At 35.2% G+C, this 21264-nt stretch overlaps 3 protein-coding genes and 1 long non-coding RNA gene across 6 annotated transcripts; 2 read left to right on the top strand and 2 right to left on the bottom strand.

The window, feature by feature from the left end:
• Positions 1 to 1171: 1171 nt before the first annotated feature.
• On the top strand, positions 1172 to 6899 carry LOC120196099 (uncharacterized protein DDB_G0283697-like). 3 transcript variants are annotated; one of them, XM_039197981.1, is made up of 6 exons: positions 1172 to 1236; positions 1341 to 1738; positions 1952 to 2420; positions 2859 to 2934; positions 3115 to 4739; positions 6889 to 6899. In XM_039197981.1, the coding sequence occupies exons 2-5, from the start codon at positions 1374 to 1376 to the stop codon at positions 4707 to 4709; spliced, it is 2505 nt and encodes an 834-aa protein (XP_039053912.1). In that variant the 5' UTR covers positions 1172 to 1236; positions 1341 to 1373; the 3' UTR covers positions 4710 to 4739; positions 6889 to 6899. The 3 variants fall into 3 exon arrangements, with proteins under 3 accessions (XP_039053912.1, XP_039053910.1, XP_039053911.1); XM_039197979.1 differs by lacking the exon at positions 6889 to 6899 and adding an exon at positions 4924 to 5182 and having other exon boundaries at positions 3115 to 4735; XM_039197980.1 differs by lacking the exon at positions 6889 to 6899 and adding an exon at positions 4924 to 5182 and having other exon boundaries at positions 2859 to 2988; positions 3169 to 4735.
• Positions 6900 to 7659: 760 nt separating this feature from the next.
• On the bottom strand, positions 7660 to 8076 carry LOC120196100. The gene is made up of 2 exons (XR_005523135.1): positions 7964 to 8076; positions 7660 to 7734 (listed from the first exon to the last, which is right to left on the bottom strand). It is a non-coding gene; the product is annotated as an uncharacterized LOC120196100 (long non-coding RNA).
• A 3885-nt stretch (positions 8077 to 11961) lies between these two features.
• LOC120196046 (heat shock 70 kDa protein 17-like) lies at positions 11962 to 17797 on the bottom strand (the record flags this gene model as incomplete). Its single annotated transcript, XM_039197942.1, has 14 exons — positions 11962 to 12177; positions 12267 to 12339; positions 12639 to 12700; positions 12789 to 12845; positions 13000 to 13069; positions 13182 to 13282; positions 13359 to 13433; positions 13713 to 13874; positions 14004 to 14343; positions 14645 to 14781; positions 14882 to 15127; positions 15322 to 15481; positions 16121 to 16353; positions 16949 to 17797. Coding segments are annotated over 14 exons (2766 nt in total), but the record flags the coding sequence as incomplete, so codon positions are not given.
• Positions 17798 to 18595: 798 nt separating this feature from the next.
• Positions 18596 to 21064, top strand: LOC120196020 (SUN domain-containing protein 1-like). The gene is made up of 2 exons (XM_039197928.1): positions 18596 to 19784; positions 20738 to 21064. The coding sequence occupies exons 1-2, from the start codon at positions 18663 to 18665 to the stop codon at positions 21041 to 21043; spliced, it is 1428 nt and encodes a 475-aa protein (XP_039053859.1). The 5' UTR covers positions 18596 to 18662; the 3' UTR covers positions 21044 to 21064.
• The last annotated feature ends 200 nt before the right edge of the window (positions 21065 to 21264 follow it).

Raw genomic sequence — 21264 nt, 5'->3', positions numbered from 1 at the left:
TGAAAAATTCATTAGGTGGTTTTAGTGATTAGAGGTAGTTTTTTTAAAGGTTTTGAGTTTGAGAAATTATATGTGCACGATTGATGCGCATTATCAATGATTTAAAAATATTTTGAACATCTACTACACTTATAATTATTTTATATTATTAAAAAGTATTTTATAGAATTATCAATAATGATGATGATATGTTAAATTAAATAGTATCCTAGTGTATTGAAAAGATTTTCCAGCTCGTAATATATATTGAAGTTGAATGGATACAGTATACTTGATTTCTCATTATTCATAAACTACTATTATTATAAATTTGGACCATGTTATATAAGCTTGGGTGGGGTTAAGGTTATAGTCTGAAATTCTTTTAATGTTAATTTATTAATGTGGGTTTCGATGAGATTCAGTGAAATCTAAACAAGCCATTTTATTATTATAAAATAATAAATATTTTTTCAAATATTTATATTTCTAATTAAATATATATTAGATATTCCATCTCTATCGATTACCTGCCCTCAATTTGTATCACCATCCAATGACACACCATTGGGCCAATATTCATGCCGTAAATACTATCAACTGGATCGATATAAATAAAATAAGAACTCATTAGATTATTTTAATGATTAAATGAATGTTCTTCTCTTTTAAAGTCTTATGTTCGAGCAATTACGTTGTAGGATATGTGTTGTCAATAACTAAGAAAAATTAGAAACAAATAATATTTTATAATAACTCCAAATTATTAGAATAAATTATCAAACATAATCCATATATATAATTTTTAAATTTAAAAATCATATAAATCTGATCTATATATTATACGCCTTTCATACATTATTGATCTAAAATTTAAAACAATTTTTAAAATAAAATTCACATACGATCTAATTCAACTAACACAAATATATATAATTTATTTTTATTAGATAGAATAAACATAATAGGTTCGAATTTGATTGGATGTTAAAATGTTACACCCACAAAAATTTGAAAAATATTTTATATCAAATCGGTTAAAAAAAGTTCAGGTACTAGCATAAAAAAGATTACCCATCTCAGGTACTAACTTATATATTAAACCAAAATATTAAAAGTCTGGGACCCCACGGTGTCGTTTCGCTTCTCAAGCATACTCGTCTGTATATATTACATTGATTAGTTAAATTAGGTTTTATCCAAACTTAATTTTCCAGGAGCAAAGTAAAGCACGAACGATTTGAATCACAAATCTCTGTAAGTTTTCCGTTTCTTGCCTTTGAATTTCACTGTTTATTTTTCCATTGATAACAAAATCCAATTACATCTATTATCTTAATCGTAAATTGGAAAAAATGCAGGTATTTGAGTTAGGGTTTTGAGAAGACAATTAAATGTACAACGGAATCGGTCTGACAACCCCTCGAGGGTCAGGCACCAATGGTTACATTCAGAGCAACAAATTCTTCGTAAAGCCGAAGACGAATCGGGTAACCGATTCCACCAGACCTTTCGAGGCCGATCAAGGTACGGCCGGTCTCACCACCAGGGAACCCAACAAGGAAATCCTGGAGCATGACCGCAAGCGTCAGATTGAGCTCAGGCTTGTGGTTTTGGAAGATAAACTCACCGAACAAGGTTACACTGAGTCTGAGGTCGCCGAGAAGCTTGTCGAGGCTAGGAAAGCTCTCGAAGATGCCCAGCAAGAGAAAGATGAAGAAGAAGGAGAAGTTGTACCTAAGCCTACTCATCGACAAAAGTAATTTTCTATTAATTTTAATGTTCTTTTATTATTAAAATTAGTGATTATGGTTCATTTATTGATTCATTCATGCTTTGTAGGTTGGGGTTGCAGATAAGCAGACGTACCAAAGTTGATTATTAGCAGCTTTCTGTTTTCTTTGATTATTATTAATGGAGGATTATGGATTCTATTGTGTATTTATTGAACCATTCATGTTTTGGGTGTTAGGGTTTCAAATACGCAGACCCACCAAGTTGCTGCGAGGAAGGAGAAGCAGATGCAGACCTTTAGGGCTGCTCTTGGAATCGGGGTTTCTGAATCTGGGCTTCCTCCTCTGCCAAATCGTCGAAAAAATAACGATGAGCGGGAGCATTCCTTTCTGAATAGAGATCCACCTGTTTCTGCAGCATTGGATGCGGATGATCTTAATGTTAAAGCTGACAAGAAAGAAGTTCAAGCTGTTCGAGATGAAGATGAAGAGCTGCAAAATCGAAAAAAGAAAAAGGATAAGAAGAGGTCTAGGCATCAGGACTCGGATACTGATACAGACAGCAATGTAGAGCATTCAAAGAAAACTGCTCGCAAGAAGAGTCGTAAGCATTATGATACTGAGAGTAGTGGTTCTGATGATATTGTCAGTCGAAAGAAGTCAAAAAAATCAGAGAAGCGCAATAGAAGCAGACCTAATGATAGACAGGTAATACAATTATGTTTAATTTAGATTCTCATTCTGAGCTTAAATTTTATAGTGGTTTTTGCATTTTCGGTGAATAATTCATGTGGTAATGCAATCCATGGGTCATTGAACTATGTTAATTTGCATAAATCTTGATAAATAAGTAAATTAGGTAAAGTGTTACACATCATAATACATATTCAAGGAATCTTATTCATCAAGAAGGATAAGATAGTGGTATATTAAAGAATAAATTGTGAGATTACATTCTTATAAATTATCATCAAAATTGATTTATTAGATAGCTGTTTCTATGAATGATTTTGACCTAAACATAATGAAAGCTATGATATCAGTTAATCACATATGTGGATTATGTTTAATGTTAATACACTGATATGTATGATGTTGTGTCACCATTTGTATTTTAATCATTTGGTTTCTTCTTTAATATTGCAGGGTAGTGAATCGGATTATGATTCAAATAGGGCAAGAGGTCATAAAAAGGAAACAGTTAGGACAAGTCGTCATAGGCATGACTCGAGTGAGGATGACTCTGATTCTGATGGTGGGAGGGAAAAGAAGGGAGGTAAAATTCAAAAACGAAAAATTGAGTTGACTCGGAGCCATAGGAGAAAGTTGGAAAATAGAAGTAGTGGATCTGATTCTGATGCAGACAAACCAAGAGACTATAAAAAGGAAACAGCTAAGAGACATGACTCCAGTGAGGATGACTCTGATTCTGGTGGTGGGAGGGAAATGAAGAGAGGTGAAGTTCAAAAACAAAAGATCGAGTTGATTGGGAGACAAAGGAGAGAGCGGGGCAATATGGGTAACAAATCCGATTCTAATGCTGAAAGACAAAGAGGCAGAAAAAAAGAAACAGTTAACAAAGTTCGTAATAGGCATGACTCCAGTGTGGATGCCTCTGATTCTGATGATGAGAGGGAAAAGAAGAGAGGTGAAATCCATAAACAAAAGTATGAGTTGATTGGGAGTCAGAGGAGAGCGAGGGACAACATGGGTAGTGAATCTGATTCTGATGCAGAGAGAGGGAGAGGCCGTAAAAAGGAAACAGTTAAGAAAGGTCCTCGTAGGAATGATTCCAATGAGGCCGACTCCGACACTGCTGGTAGAAGGGGAAGGGAGAAAGGTGAATATGATTCCGATGGAGATAGAACAAGAGATCCTAAAAAGGAAATAGTTCAGAAACATGGTCATATGTATGATACGGAAGATGATAGTGATTCTAGTAAAATTGATGAAAAAGTAGAGAAGGGTAGGAGAAGAGGTAGAAGACATGATTCTGAGGATGATGAGAATCCCAATTCATCCTATGGCAGGAGAAGTGGCGAGGCTAAAGCAGCAAGAGAAAGGACTGCTAGGAGATCGGTCTCTCCGAGAGATGATACTGATGCAAGTTCTGGTGACTCCGATAAACATGATGTAAAGCATCAAACTATTGTAAAGAATAATGCTGTTGACAAAGATAGAAGAGGACATAGAGGTGATGATGACAGTCATAATGCTAGAGGTCGTCGATATCAAGAAGAAAAGGACTTTGCATCTGCTGCAGCCAAGAATGATGATAGAAGGGGAAGAACCCTAAATGAGGGTGATAGATTAGAGAGATTGCAGAAATCAGAAAACAATAGGGAAATGATGAAAGGAAAGAGGAAGTTCGATGATGAATTCCATGACGAGCAGCCAGAATCAAAGTCAAGAAGTCGAAACTTGGGAAGAGGCATGGAGCAAAAAAGGGATAATCCAAAGGATAAGTTCAATTCTGAATCAAATGCCAAAGATTATGGGGGGAGAGATGATTTGAATAGGGATGAATATTCTAGGTGGGGGGAAGATGACCAGAATAAGGATGAATACTCTAGATGGGGAAGAGAGGATCGGAAGAGGGATGAATATTCTAGGTGGGAGAGAGATGATCGGAAGAGGGACAATACTTCTAGGTCAGTTAGGACTGGAGGAGAGCCTGACGGTGAGAGTGGTAGACAAGATGGCAGACTTCAGAGCAGGATCAGCAAACCAGATGATGGATCTAAGAGAGATGATCGGGTTTACGAGGACCAGAGAGGTGGACGAAGGAATGGCAGGGAAGAAGAGGAACCCGGAGGGAGAGAAAAAGAAAGAGATGAGACGGACCATAAATATAGAAGTCGTGGAAGGGATGAGGATGAGAATCATGGAAGACATAGGTACAGGGAAGACGATCAAGGGAATAAAGGTAATGTGCGGGATAGAATGGCATATGATGATGTCCGGTCTAGTGAGAGAAGATCGCGTAGAGATGACTGACAATGATGGGTGTGAGAACGTACTTGGTGAGTTGTTATATTTTACTATATGTTACTTTTGAATTGCACTTATCATGAACATCTCTGACAAGTTCATGACAGAACAACACTATAGATTCAGAGGATAAACATTGGTGAGTTGTTTTCATTTTTGTTTTTGCTGCCGATGATAAACATTGGGTGCTGACCTTGTTTTATTTATATTTTCTGTGTAGGTTGAAAGTACGTTTAAAAGGTACAAGCTTGAAATGGTTTAAAGACTTTATGAAGGCAAGTGCCCCCCCTATACGAGTGTTTAAATTTGAAGGATGTTTTGTGTGTTTTTGGTTTCCCTTTGGTTCGCTGGATTTTAGAATTTATCATATGACGAGTAATGAATAAGCCTTCTGTATATTCAGAGGAAGAACTGCTTTTTGTAATGGTTTATTTTGTCCCAACATTTAGTGTTTAATATAGACTGATATTATTGGCTGCTATCTCATAAGTAGACTTGTTCGAGGGTCGGGCCATCTGCTCGAAATTTGAGAGAATTTGAAAAGAGAAAAAATACACCCAAAAATGGGTTTGGTTAAAGTTTTAGCCCCCTTTTTTAATTTGGGCTTGGCCTTGGACAAACATATTTGGTGGATGCATGCCTTTTTAAAATCCAAATTTCTTTCGTTATTTTATTTTATTGATTGTGTTTACTTTTAAAGTTTATTTATATTTACTGTATAAAATTTTGTGTGATTAATATATGTGTGTCTTTATTCTCAAAAGTATTATGGATTAGTCCTTGTCGTTGACCTCCCAAAATTTTATTTATGCTTTTTCTTGAATTTGAGATGGAAAACAAGGATTTTTTTTTAATGAAAATTAGTTTATTAATTATGTGTAAACTAGGTCACATGACACATTGGATATTGATTTTTTGAATGGATGTACGAAATAACAAAATGAACCTAGTGTAGATAATGTCTTATTTAAAAATAATTCATCTTATTTTAATATTCAATTCTAAGTTATAACGTCATTCAATCTATCAAACATTCCAAATATAGATTGTTTGATAAATATTGACAAAAAGTATAAGAAGTTTTTGTATATTTAAAAAAAAATTAATGTGGTCTTCATATTATTTTTTTTTGGTCTTCCAATTCAAAAAACAAATTTAATGTGGTTTTTTGAATAATGTTTTTCATCGTTGAACATTACGTTTTTTATGTGGTAGTGATATGTTTCATATGTCATGTTTGAGTTATCAATTTAACTCATATATCATGTTATCTGTCACGTTATCAATTACCATCGACTGTCATGTCAGCAATGTGAATCGCCATGTCAACACCATACACTGTCACACTAACGGTCAATAACGAAAAATATTGATCAAAAGGCTACTTCGAGTTTATTTTCTAAGATGGAAGACTACATTAAAAGAAAAAATAATACAATGATCACATTAATTTTTTTTAAGTACATACAACTATGATGTTCTTTTACCAAAAATCTATAATATTTTGTACATATAAACTTTACCAACATTTCATAAGATATTTTACGAATTTTGACTCAATTTGATAGAAGTGACAGTTTTCCTAAAACCAAATCATATCCGATATAAATCAGGGTGAATTTTGTAAAAGGCAGAATTAATAATGGGAAAAGTTTGAATTTACGATAATTTTTTAAATCGAACTTTAGATATTTTTAATAAAATATATATTTATGCAATTATTGTTGAAATATATATTTAGATTTCCTCCTTCCCTTATTTTTTTATACTGAAAAAAAAATCTTATTATTTGTTTCATGAGCCGACTTTTTTCCTTTAATTTGTGCTTGCTGTAATTTATTTTACTGGTCAATAGATTTAAATATTTTAAGAAAACCTTGATAAATAATTTGTGATAGCAGAGTATAAAGCATGCTTGGATATGTAGTTAAAAATACGATTCCCTAAAACTTGGAAAAATAAATAAACCAGATCCCTAGTCCACATTCACTCCCAAATACAAAGCTACAAATTATGCTGGTCTTTAGAAACGCCAAAAGTTTTGCTCGTCTACAACTATCCCGACTCGAAGATCTACACATATGCCAACACTAGGATATGATACTCTAAAGACTTCCCCAATACACGAAAATCTACTTGCTCACCCAACACGACTAGCTCTACCTCTCTAACACAACTCCGTTAGGAAGAACGCAACTGTTTGCTCCACATTGTGTTGACAGCTCTCAAGCCTGCGTGTTAAAACCATGTCGGAAATCGATTAGTTCGCATCTTCCTTTTGGCTAAGCTTTTGTCCTAACTGATTCAAACCTCAAAACCACATCTTCCGACTTATTCCCTGTTAACATCTTATTGTTCGGATACACTAATTCCTGGATTGAAATTGCCAAGTAGGCAGCTACTACGGAAACCGAGTCCTCGGTCTTCCCCTTCCCCTTTTCTTGATAGGATTACCATGTGCATCCACTTGTGTAGCCGGTTTGGGTCTTTGATTACCATGTGCATTCATCGGTGATACAATTTGGCCACCGGAAGGTCCAGCCGTCTGAATTGGCGAAGCAGCTGGATTGACACCACTAAATGGGAAAAATGGTGTAAACCCAGACGGGAAAGGGCCGTTGGGAGACACGCAGATGAACGGAGCACCCTCAGGTGGCTCAGGGAATACTGGAACCAAGGTGCGCATTGGTTTTACATCCAAAACTTCAGATTTACCAATCGAATTAGGTCGAACAGTGTTTCCACCCACCACTCCTTCCATTTCAAGCAAAAGCCAAGTCTTTCCGCCAAAATCACTAAAGCTCCAATGTGAACCAAATTACACAGAGATCAGTTCTTCGAGCCGAAAATTTTAACCTCTGGCTTGTTTATGCACTATACCAAGCTCCTGACATATGCCAAAATCACACAAAAGATCAGCCCTTTGAACCAAAAAAATTTCCCCTTTTAATAGTTTTTTTTTCTTCAAAAACAACGAATACCCACTTTAGCTTTCTCCATTCTCGACTTGTTTATGCACAGAATCAATATCCTATGTAAAAGAAAATTACAGAACAAGAAATCAAAGCCATGAAAAATGATTCTATAAAATAAGAAATACCCATTTTATTGTTCACAATCCTTGCCCTTTTAATGCTGAAAAAAGTAAAATAAATAAACATAAAGAGTATACAGAAAGAGATCTAGGATTATCTATGGAAAAGGAAACAACTTATGTTATAATTTATCATGAAATTATCACAAATGGAATCGATGTTTACCTGAAGAAGAAGAGCATTGAAGTGAAGAAGACTGAACCGACTTTGAGAAATAGATGGGAATTGGGAGGCTTAAAGCTTTGTTCTAAGAATATCATAAATATCCACACCTACCCTTGAAGGTGAAAAAGTAAAATAGTAATAATAATAATAAGGGTAGATTATAAAAATAGTCCCCCAAACTTTTAAATAGATTATATTTAGGTCACCTAACTTTTGAAACTTGCAATACAATCATTAAATTTTTAATTTATTTTCAATAAAATTCCTGTCTCGTGTTAGTTATGGCTGATGTGACACTAAACTACCGTTAAGCCCCCTTTCTTTTTTTCTTCTTCTTGTTGTAGCCTTTTATCTTCTCTTTTCATTTTTCTTTAAAATCAGCATCCTTTGTTTCGTTAAGCCCCCCCCGCTTTCTTTTCTGGGAACCCATGACTCAGGGCCATGTTTTATGGCTGATGACAATGGAGAAGGTGGGAATTTGAGTTTAAAAGATTGGATATGGAAAAATCCGAATGTGTTTGGTCACAAGGTTTTGAAAAAATGGGGGCCTGATCTTCTTTTTCTGTTCAAGGTTTGTTATTTTCTTTTACACGTATTTCTCTACGTTCTTTTTGGGGATTTCCTTTGATTACCGAGAAATTGAATTTTGATTTTTGTGTGTGTGTTTGAAATTGGGTAATGAGTTTCCTTTTTCTTTTTAATGGTAATGGCTAGAACTTTTGCTTCAGTATTCATGGAAATTGAATTCTCACCATTCATCTAAAATTTTCATTTTTACTATTTTTGTGGTCTCCATTATTATTCCCCTGCTTCTTTTGGTATTTCGCTTGGGAGATGAATGAGGCAATTGGGATTGAAACAGAATGAACAGACGTTCCTTACTCACCAACTGTTTGCAATGCTTGGGGAATTGGTTGCTAATTGTTTGTTTGAGGGTTGGGTATTACTGTTTTGTTTTGCTGGAATGGTTTTGTTCATTGGATGGTTTTGACGTATTGTTGGGGAGGTTGTGTTTCTTGATTCGTTGTATTGTTGCACCTTGATGTTGTATCTTTTGGATATTGAATGAAAATTTTACTTATCCAAAAAAAAAGCATACTTTTACAGATTGAAGGTTGCAGTGAACTAACATATTTGTTCCTTGCCGTTGGGAGATGAAGGGTTGTAGTTGTTCCTTGCAGTCGAATGAATTTGGGCAATATCCGGATATGTCGTCGCCGGCAATGATGGCGTGGAGTAAATGCATAGTTTTCCAGTTCAGTGAAAATATATAATATAATCAAGAAGAACGGAGGAGAATAAGAAAGAAGAAGAAGAAAGATGGAGGCTTAACAACAGTTAAGTGCCATGTCAGCAAAATCATACGGGAGTTAATGATATGGACCTTATTGAATACGAACTAAAAGTTCTATAATTGTATTGTAGGTTTCAAAAGTTGAGTGACCAAACTACAAGCACTCTAAAAGTTTGGATAAATTGGATAAATTACACATTCATCACTCAATTGTTTTCTTCTCTTCTATCTTGGTCACTAAACACTAAAAGATTTCGATTTCAGAAACCTTAAAGACTTCAGGGTTTAAATCTGTAGTTAACCCATTTTTTTAAACACAAATTCCTTCTTCGGGAACCTCGCCTGCCTTTTTAAATAAAATGTTCTATCCATATCCATTAATCAAAATTTAAGAATAAACAAACTAAAGGAGGAATTGATAAAAAAATATCATCATTAGCTATGGAACAAATGAATCAATAATAAATATTAAGACTATTTCCTTCACAGTATACTATTTTTCTTCTTCCGACTATAATTTAAAAACATAAATATTTGAAAAAAAATGAGAAGACTGATCGGTAATTATACCATCCTTTTTCTACTAATTACCTTGATTTTTAATTCAATACAAGCCCTTTAACAAAAAAAAAAAAAAAAAAAGGATTGTGGGGGAAGTTTTTTCTTCTTCTTTTTCTTCATATACCGAGTTCTAAAGAACTTAATCAACATGCTGCAGAAGGGTTGGAGAAGGGATCGTAGAAATGAGGCCTCGAAGCCATTGAAAATGGGCTTTTGGAATTGCCATCGGCAAACGCCGCCGATTCTTTCACAAGACGGGAACATGGTGAGAGTAGCTGTCGGCATCCGCATGTAAAAAGGCTAAGCCGCCATTTTTAGTGCCTTGAGTTATTGTAGTTCATTTTGCAGTCTCCTGCTCTAATCTGTCAGTGTCTCACAACACTTGTTGAAGAACTCACAGTCTGCCTAAGTTTGCTTAAGCTTTGTCCTGCACATAAGAAAAAAACATGCTCTTTTATGATTTTGTTTGATGAATGAAAAAAGTAAAAGGGAACAAGTTTTTGAACCTTAGCTGACTTTAATGGATATTATAGTTGCATTTGAACTCCTGTTTTTTTTCCTCAACCAACAGATGGGAAATCAAAACCCAATTCTTTAAGCAAGAAAAAGGAAACAAAAACATAATAATCAAGGGTAAAATGCACGTGATTTAATCATTAATAAGGATACGAACATGACAGCATCATCTTGCTCATTTTTGTCTCAATTTGGTTTATAACAGTCGACGATTAGCGGTGGCGTGAAGAAACAAATTAGAAGGGAAAGAGGGAGATGGGGGCGACGCACGGATGATATAGAGAAAGGAGGTAGGGTTTAGAGTTTAAAATAAAATGGGTTAACTACAGGCTTGGTCCCTGAAGACTAGGGTTTTTGAAATTGAAAACTTTTAAATTTTAATAACCAAAATAAAAGAGAAAAAAATAATTGAGTGATGAATAATATAATTTACTCAATTTATAACGGTAGGAATTAACACAACTTTGGTCAATGAAAGGAAAACGATGTTGACATGGTTACATTATATTGTTTTTTTGAAGTTAGAGGACCACATTATTTTATTTTTATTTTTATGAAAGTTCAAAGATCTTGGATGCTTATTTGTCAAAAATAATTTTGAACTCGTAAAATAATATTATTTTATAATAATAGATAATGTAGAAATTACAATTAGTAGCTTTTGAGTTTACAAAAGTATTTTTGAAATCAAATTTATTTTATATTTTAAAACTTTTTATTAAAACATAATCATAAGCTTACTACAAAAATATATTAAATATGGAAATCATGTTAAAAGATAACATTTTTATTAAATCACATGTCAGATAATAATATTTCAATATAAAATACAGTTTGTAAGGTCAAATGTTTATTCTAATTTAATCTTATTATGAATACTCAGTTTATAATTATTCAATGAAATTATTAATGAAATTATATTTTATAATAACTAATTATGATGAAACAAATACATTTTATAATTATAGTACATAAAATATAAATATAAACTAGCTTTAAAGAAATTAACAATTATTATTCAAAGAGAACTAAGAAAAAATTTATTCTTAACAGGTATTGAATTCATAATTTAAATGAGATTGAAGTGTCTGACATAATAATATAAAACTTCTTAGTTTTATATATTTTAAGATAATTAAATGAATGAAAAAAAGCGTAAAATTCGAATCTCCATAACGAAACAAACAATACGAACGGAAGGCTCATATCATGAAGGCAGTGATTCAACCATCGCATTCAACAATGCAATAATTAATAGTCTCACATAACAAAACATCTGGTATCAAAAAAGGGTGTCATAAACCCTAAGTTAATTCCAGAGAAGACTGCTTTCTTATGTTTCAGGCTCCACATTCTTCAGTCTATCTATCTATTTACCTATTTTTAAAAGATATCATAAATAGTGGCGGCAGCTCCTTTTCTATAAGAAAATTCTCTAACAATCGTTACCGGAAACGCCATACCACAAAGAAATGTTCCTTACCTTAAAACGGAAGGCATCATCGTTGCTGATGGACGGAGGAAACCTTTAAATCCATCAGCAAAACTGCTCTCACCCACTTATGCTACCACCAATCTCAAGATATTGAAAGGCGCTATGTAATTAGTTAAAAGAGTCTTTTGCTAGTTGTGTTGAAATGGACTATAACTCGTCGTGAGGTTTGGATTCTCCATTTTCATTGGTTGAGCTATCTGTGTTCCCACCTGGTTTTTCATTTTCAGAGGTATCCTTCTCTGGAGCCGAGTCAGAACTTGTTGTATTCTCCGATTTGGTCTCCGTTTCATTCTTTATGGGCTTCTCAACTTTAGGTTTTGGCTTGGGAATTCTCTTAATGCTTGCAGCCTAAATACGATGCGATGTATTACGAGTTAAGCACATTTATGCAAAACTACAAAGTGATCTTATTATCAAAGCGAACAAGGAAGACGTACCTTCTCTTGCAAATTGTATACCTTCTCGTATACTTCTTCAGATGTGAAAACAGGTGTGCTGTGTCCCAATGTCCTGGAGAAAAGGTTAACAAAATCGTCATTGGGTTGGACATGTAAGAACAAGGCTCAAATGCAAAATTAAAGAGATATGCATGATAGGCCTCAGGTCGGATATGAATGTCCTCAGGTTGGATCAAACGGCATTCGAGTCCTAAGGAATGCAGCAGCATAAAAACTTAATGCGAGAGCTTTGCAGCCCTTTTGGTCCTACCCGGATCGACGGCATTAGTCAAGTGATCCATAAGATCAAATATCTCATTATGTTACACAAATGAAAAGACTTCAAACATAAAACTAAAAGCAATAACTTACTTCTTTTGCTCCGCCTCCTTGTCATCCAACCAAGTCTTCAACTTGTTCATACTGCTTGACAACTGAAAAGCAAAATGTTTTCACCACAGGATAAGCAGAAACCTATTTTAGAAAATATTAGAAAGAGAATTTCGAAGGTGAACAAAATACCTCATCTATTCTGTCCTTTGGCAGCCAAGGTTTGTCTGTCTCCCACCCACGAGTAGTCTACACGAGTAGCCACAGACATAATTATTTGTGTAGCAGTTAACGATATATTTTGATCTCTACACCCCCCCCCCCCCCCAACAAAGAGTAACAACTAAGCGAAACCTTGCAGTGGATATTTAGAAAGCATGTAAATATAAACAATCTAACATACCTGTTGCAAGTCAGTGAGGTAAAGTCGAGCCACTTTTACTGCTTCTGGTCGTGCAGTCAACTCTTTAAATCTAAAGAATAGCAGCAGAAATTCTTTCAGCCCACCATTCTTAAGCCCTTCTAATGGATGATTGTTCAGACTATATTGACACAATAAAAAAAAACAAAGGAAAAAGAGGATACCGGAAAAATATCGGGTCGGCTGCTGCTTTTAACAAATTTAGACGTTCTTGAAACTCCGTGGCACTCGCACCTTCACCATCATTATACAACCATTCTTGTACCTAGAAAAAGAATGCTCTATGCTTAATTTTTAATCAGAGCGAACTGACAAACAAACTCTGAAAAGATGGGGCTCACCTCATCAAGCTTTTTTATAACAGACTGGCGTTCATCATTTGAAGATATTTTTTCGAAGTCTTCAGATGTTTCAAACTGGAAACAGAAGGAAAAATTATTACGGTACAGATTAACTTGAGTTACATTGATCACTCAAAGGTTAAATGCCATGGACAATTAACCACTCATATAATACATTGGACATGGTGAAAATTAAATAAACAAATACAGAAACAACAACAATTTCTGGTTATGTAGAAAACCTGAGCGGTTGAATATCAAATAAAATAGGTGAGACAAACTCGAAAAACGTCCATCATGAGGCAAGCAAATTTAATAGCATAATAAAATTTAACAGAAAAACAAAAACTGCACCTTCTCTTTCGTAGCATATATATATTCTTCAAGGTTATTTTTTAACTCCGCTGTTCTTCTTCGCTCTGCATCCTTCTTGTCCAATGCTTCCAATCTAAGTTTAGCATCAGCCAAAGATTCTTTTGAAAGAGGCATTCCAGGCCCCGTTGTTTTCTCTACTACCTACAAAGAATTAGAAAGTGGGAAAAGATATAAAACAAAAATGAAACAATAATAAGCTAAATAAAAATATATTCTAGCAAAATAAAGGAAAATAATTGCATTTAACTAAATGTTCAACATTGTTCATACCTTCAGTGGAACTTTGATGGTCCGCTTCTTTAGTTTTCTTTCTGTACCAAGATCCATTGGACGTGGTTCTTCAACAGTACTGTTAGATGCATTACTGCTCCCACCATCTGACTCCAAGTTACTGCTACTTTGTTCAGAAGTGCTGTTAGTACCATTGTCATCTGAAACATTGGAGGAAGCACTGGTTTCATTCTCTATGGTCAAATTCTTTTTAGGAACTTCTATCCATTCTGCTATTTGAATAACAGCATCTGCGTGATCCAAAGAAAGAATTCCACTTCTACTAAGAGAGAAATGCAAATTTGTTTTGATGGGAGCAGACAGATTCCGAGATGAGTACCTACATAAGGCAGATAACAAAAGAACTTTACTTCTTGCAGAAAGATTAAAATCAAATTGTAATAAAGAATAAAGGTGTTTTCTATGAAGTAATTAACAGTATCAACATAACTGAATACTTTACATTTGAACCTCACCCTTCCAGACCAAAAAGTATGAAGGAATAAACCAAAGCAAAAAAAGATATATTTTCCAAAATCATTTTTATTTGTTTCAAATGTTACCGTCTCAAAATCCCTTTCAAAAGAAACTAAACCAAACCATTAACACCTCAAGCATTGAAAGACAACATAGATCCTTACTTCTTGGTTGTATCCGTCAAACCAGACACCGCATAGTGCGCAAATTCAGGAAAGGAAACCCCTGGTGGTAAAAGATCTTCACGATCATAAGCAAGTGATACTTCAAAATCTTTGCCATGATTAACAGATTTGAGCATCTGTAAATGAGAAATTTGGCATTACCATTATTAAACTACTAAAAAGAAGTAATCTTTTTAATCCCGCCTCTACATGTGTTCAAACAACACATTATTTTACCTTACTGGGAAGTTTTTTCATCCTTGGAACAAGCAAAATCCTGATTGCTTCATCTTTTGAAAGATCAAACCCATCTATTTCAGCGACAAAACTATAGGAGGAACCATCAACCATCCCAAGCTTACGGTTTAACTTAATTCCATCACTTAAATTTGCAGCATGTAGAGCAGAACCAAGAACAATGGCTTCATCAGCATCCAGATGTTTGTCCAAATCTTCCCTACCAAAATATTCCTGGAGTTTGGCCTATTCGGGAAAATGGAAACAAGAATAAATAGGTTTTATACCACACTTTCATGTGTATAGAAATGTGAACCTTTAAAAATAATATGAAGTGCAAGTTGGTTATTTTACATGATACAAGGAAACCTTCTTTCTGTGCTTGTTTATGTAATTTGTTTCCGTACAAATGGAAGAGAAGGAGAAAATGTAGATCAAACCTGCAACTTTGGAACTCTAGTAGCACCTCCAATCAACTCCACGGCATATATATCATCAGCTTGCAGACCTGAATGCTTAAGCACTTCTTTCACAGGTACAAGGGATCTATCCCAAAGGTCTGTGCAGAGCTCTTCAAACTTCTCACGAGTTACGGTGCTCCTGAAGGGAAGTTAAAAAAAAAAGAAAAAACATAAGGCAATTTTAGACAAGCGTGTATAGCACCCGAAAATTACCACAGATTCCCAATAATGTTCCAGATTATTTTCGGTGATTGATTGATGAAATCTTTGCATGACCCCTAGGCACCTGTCCTAGCTTAGAATTTTGTTCTCTATTTCATTTAATGTTCAAATTACAAAGTTGACATAACAACAGACACCTAGCTGTCCGCTATATTTATTTGAAAATAAAAGTCAAAACAAATTATAACTTCCAAGGACAGGATTAGAATGAAAGGGTAAAGAAGAATTAATAGTATTTTTTTTTCGTTTTGTTATCATTTTTGTAAACTCCATATAAACTATGATATTTCCTAAAGGAATGATCTAAGGTCTTAAAGGGGAAGGTTGAAGAGAGCAATGCCTATTTTAAAATGTCTTATACAATATCCTGGCATTTATAAGACAGAAATATGGAGAAGAGAATACTGAGAGCAAGAAGAATCATATGTTGATCCTCAATGAATTCATGAGCCTTTGCAGAATAAACTTTTCGCGGGTGCATATGAAGTACCTCAAGTTTTTTTCCATGGACAAGCATGTACTTAAAAATAGATAAGATGATAGAGGGACTACATACCTGAAGTCCCTATCATCATAGAGGGATTCAACAGATATTGGAGCAGCTGTGTTTGCACTTAAAATTTCTTTTGTACGCTTAACCTGTTTCTTCAACTTAGCCATTGCCTTGGGATGCTTCCTCACATCAACCCCATTTCCAACTTGTTTATTGAACTCGTCTGCAAAATACTCCACCAGCCGTAATTCCATGTTTCGTCCTCCTAGTTCTGAGTCCCATCTAACATCCTTCACCTGAAAAAAGATGTTAACTGTTGTTAACAAACATGTAAACAATATCCAGATTTGGTATAATGGGATATAAACTGTGACCAGATCTGATGCAGTCATAGAAAAGCCTTGTAATGCCTTATAAAAGAACAGACTACAAGATCCATTAGAAAATAGAAGCTTAAGAGCAACCTAAGTTTCCAGTGTCAAGGAAAATTATTATTTGAATAAACAAATGACAAATCAATGATCTATCTAATTCACTGATTTAATTACAGATCCCTAATTATCCTCGATTGATTAACAGATTTTTTTTAGGAAAATAACACTAATGATCCCTCTAATTCATCGATTTAATTACACATCACCAATTATGCTCTATTGGTTAACAGAATAAATAATGATGATCAGTCTAATGCACTGATTTATTAACAGATTATCAGCAATCACATTTCCGTTTCTAAGAATTGCATTCATGACAAACCCAATAAGTCATTTACATATCATCAACGTTAACAACAATAGATTTCAAATTGGATGCTTGACAGGTTAAAGAAAGCAGAAAAAAGTAAATTCCAAAAACCTTTTAAATTCGTAAAGTTCTTTGTTTTGTTTTTACCTGAAATTGGTTGACAGGAACAGTTTTCCCATACTCCTTCGCATTATAAGCAGAAAAATAAACAAGAGCTGCATAAGTACTGCTGGAACCCATTTCATAGAAAATCACATGCCTCGACTCATTCGAGAAATCTTTATCGATCCCATACTGTAATGCCGCCCCCGAATGCTCGTTTATCAGCGAAATGACGTTTATTCCTGCCAATTCCGCCGCCCTCAAAATACCTTTCCTCTCTGATTGTCCAAAATACGGCGGCACCGAGATTACCGCATCTTTAACCGTCACTTTAGAATGAAACTCCGCCAAATTCGACGCGTACTTCAAAATCATCCCCATCAACTCCTCGACAGAGTAACTAACATCGCTCGAAACTCGAATCTCGGCGGCACCTCTAGAATCTTCAACCACATCGAACGGGAGATACATTGAATCCGTTAATCGCTTGACGTCTTGATAGGGCTTCCCAACCATGTCACGAAGATTGGAGAAAACCTTGTCGGGGTAGCGAGCGACGATCCCGGCGGCTTCTTCACCGAGCAAGCGAGCTTCCGATTGGAATGCGACTAAGGCCGGGGATTTCCGCTTCGACATCTCATTGATGGCTATGGATATCGGACTTTGGCCGGGTTTTAGATTCACGACGGCGACTTTTAGCCATTCTGAACCTAGATCTATGCTTGAAACAGCCGATTCCGACTTAATTAGGAATAACGATAGCAGGGATAAGCATATCCCTAATTGGAATAACATATTCTTGCTCGAAATAATTGCTTTTGAGAGAAGACTGAAGACAGGAGCCGAAGGTTCTTGACGCAGTGAATCAGGACTCGGTGGGTTTAGCGCAGATGGGTTAATTGGTTATATTTAAACCGTGAGCTGACGTAGGGAGTGGGTTTGACGTGGAGAGTAAATAAAGCCTCCTATCAGAAGTGGACACGTGGGATAATTAACACGTGGCGAGTTTTCAGATGCTCAGATGCGTTGTGCTTTGAAGGTCGTTACTCAGTCGTTTGCGGATTCTCTGTGCAGAGAATTTACCTTTTAATTTCATATTTTTTAATAAATAATATAATTAAACGTTTTCCTTTTCTTAATTTTTAGTAAAGGAGGATAAATGAAAATATAATATAATTAGTTAAAATTTATAAAAAGGAATTTATGAGAAGATATCTTTAAAAAACACAACACGTGTAAAATATAAGGAGAAACAACTTCACTTTTTTTATCGACAAAATATTATTTATAGACTTATTATACTAAGAATGTTTAAATATTTATTATAAAATTATTGAAATTATTTCAAACAAATATTACTTTATAACATTCCTATCTAATAAAAAAGTTACCTAAGATGGTTCACTTTTATTATTATACCAATATGATGAGTAAAAATTAAGGATTATATGTATTATATCAATAAAAATATATATAATTAATAAAATTTAAAAATGTAATTAATTATTTTTAATGATTTAATTTTAAAATTTATGGAATTAGATTGTTCAACTTTTTAAAAAGGACTAATTTGAATAATTTCAAAAATTAAGAGGTCCCCAAAGAGATCCTCTTACCTATAGATTTGGCGACGGTTGAATTTTCTATATTCTCCCTCAACACGTCAGTGACCCAGCGCGTAATACATAATTAATTTCCTATTTATTATTTCAGGTTTAGAAATATCGATTTTTGGGATTGATTTTATTGGAGAACAATAATGTCCGCATCTACCGTCTCGATCACCGCCGCCACCGCCGACCCGGCGGCGGCGGCGACTCCTCGTCGGCGCTCCCTCGTCGCCGAGAAGAGATTGAACGTTGAAGCGGCGGTCGTTGATCCTAACGCTAATGGAATTAACCTTATGGAAGACAAAACCGCTGTCGGTGCCGCCGCTGCCACTGCGGGTCTTAGTAGAGATCTGAACCACCATTCAGGTCGTGCCGAACCGTCAAAGGACTCAATGCAAGTGAGAAAGGTCGCCGTGGGCCAAAACTCGAACGGCCTGCAGCGGCGGTCGCGGAAAGGAGCGGTTAACAAGACTGAAAACCCTCGGTGGTTGACTGCGGTTAGTATTTTTGGTAAGAATTTAGCGCTTTTGCTTGTTTTGGTTGGCTTAGCGCAGATTTTTAGGAGATTGGCATTGAAATCAGAGGATGTTAGTGGCGTTGGGGCAGAAATGGGATTGACAACATTTGAGGGTAGGGTTGCTGAGGTTGAGAGTTTCTTGAAAACAACGGCTAATATGATTCAAGTTCAGGTAGACGTCGTTGATAAGAAAATTGAAAACGAAATTGGTGGTTTGAGGAGGGAATTGAATGAGAGAATTGAGGGCCAAACTGCGTCATTGGAGAAGTCATTGAAAAAATTGGAGGAAAAGAGTGAGGAATTGGGTAAATCCTTGAGTGAATTGAAGAGTGCGGATTTGTTGACAAAAGAAGAGTTTGAAAAGATGTATGAACAAATGTTAAAAGAGAAGGGTGAAAATGGTGAGTCTGAGAATCCAGTGAGTTTAAGTGATCTAGGAGCCTATGCGAGAGAAATTGTTAAGAACGAGATTGAGAAGCATGCCTCGGATGGGCTCGGCAGGTTTGATTATGCATTGTCTTCAGGTGGGGGAAAGGTTGTTCGGCATTCAGAGCCATTTCTTGGTGGGAAGGGAATTAACTGGTTTTTGAAAAGTAGTCAAAATGGGGTTCATAGGGATGCAGACAAGATATTGAAGCCAAGTTTTGGAGAGCCTGGGCAGTGCTTTCCATTGAAAGGAAGCAGTGGGTTTGTTCAGATTAAACTGCGCACGGCTATTATCCCAGAGGCTGTCACTTTGGAGCATGTTGCCAAGGTAACATTGTTATCGTGCATACTTTGTTATAAAGTTGTTTATAGTTTCTCTTATGCACTTGTCTTTTTCTTTGGTTTGTTTTATGATGATAAATCTAAATGTAATTCCGATTCTTTTAATACTGGTTCTGAAGCTATAACATAAGAACCATAAGATGTGAATATTCAAACTTGATCTCTTGCGGTTGTCCTTTTTGCCAAAATAATTTGTACCCGATATGAACTATCTAAGCTAAGCTTTGATTCTTTCAGCACTTGATCTCACAAAGGCATGCCTCTCATTCTTTTAGAAAACTTATTTCTGCTAACTAACGTCTAATTACTTTGCTAGACTTCTTATGGTTTAGATCTTTCTCAATTTGATGAAGGCGATAATTCTTATATAGTTGAATATATATGGATCTTTTAGATATTAAAGTTAAAAAAACATATGCAAAAATTGTCCTAGGATCTCATTTTTAATAAATAATGGCTCAGTTCTGTTAGAACACCATCCTACCTTATCTGTTCATCTATGATATGAATGCTCCAATTCTTTGTTCTAATTGCTTCAACTATCTTCCGGGAAAAAAATAATTGCTTCAACTCATATGCTCTTTAGTGCCTTTTATCTTGCCTCATTCTGGTGGCGCACCCGAAGAAACAGTTTATGCCATCAATTATCTTTTGCTTTTGTTTTCTGAATACTATAACATATTAACATCTAGCATCTAGCACTTTTATCTAATAAAAACATATATTTTACACTTGCACCGGAAGTAAAGATTTGACTCTCTTTTTTGTTGTTGTTGAAGTTATGCAATTTATCATTTATGAATGAACAAATTTCTTATAATTTTCATTTGAATGATGGCCAACAAGAATAAATCGAGGGCTGATTTAAGAGAGTGCCCTTTCTGATTTTTATTCTCAATTGACGTCGCCACAATTATGTTGTTCATGTACTGTGTACAGAGTGTGGCATACGACAGATCAAGTGCACCCAAGGATTGCCGAGTCTCTGGCTGGCTGCAAGGCAGTGATCCAGGTTCCGCTGTTGATTCCAACAAGATGTTCCTTTTGGCAGAATTCACGTATGACCTCGAAAAGAGTAATGCGCTGACCTTTGATGTATCGGATACAGCAGGTAACGGTATTGTTGACACAGTCAGGCTGGACTTTTCTTCCAACCATGGAAGCGCTTCACATACCTGCATTTACCGTTTGAGGGTGCATGGTCATGATCCCGATTCCGTTTCAATGGTGAAAACAGAGTCGTGATCTGTATCATATTTGCGATGTGCACTCTTGTCGGTAATCGCTGATTCTGTCTCTTGATTTAGTTAAAAAGTACTAGGGTCACTCTACTAACCTGTTTGAATTTATTCTGTGTAGCAAATGAGTGTGAATCCATTTTTTTGTGTTTCCACTTTATTGAGTGATTTGATTTGAATGAACCAGAAATAGATGAACTTTAGTTTCCCAGTAGGCAAAGTTCTATA

The sequence above is a fragment of the Hibiscus syriacus genome, unplaced genomic scaffold (assembly GCF_006381635.1).
Source record: "Hibiscus syriacus cultivar Baekdansim isolate YM2019G1 unplaced genomic scaffold, ASM638163v2 tig00117026_pilon, whole genome shotgun sequence".
Classification (NCBI taxonomy): Eukaryota; Viridiplantae; Streptophyta; class Magnoliopsida; order Malvales; family Malvaceae; genus Hibiscus; species Hibiscus syriacus.
The sequence above is the reverse complement of the archived record's forward strand: the minus strand, read 5'-3'. Positions and strand labels throughout refer to the sequence as shown.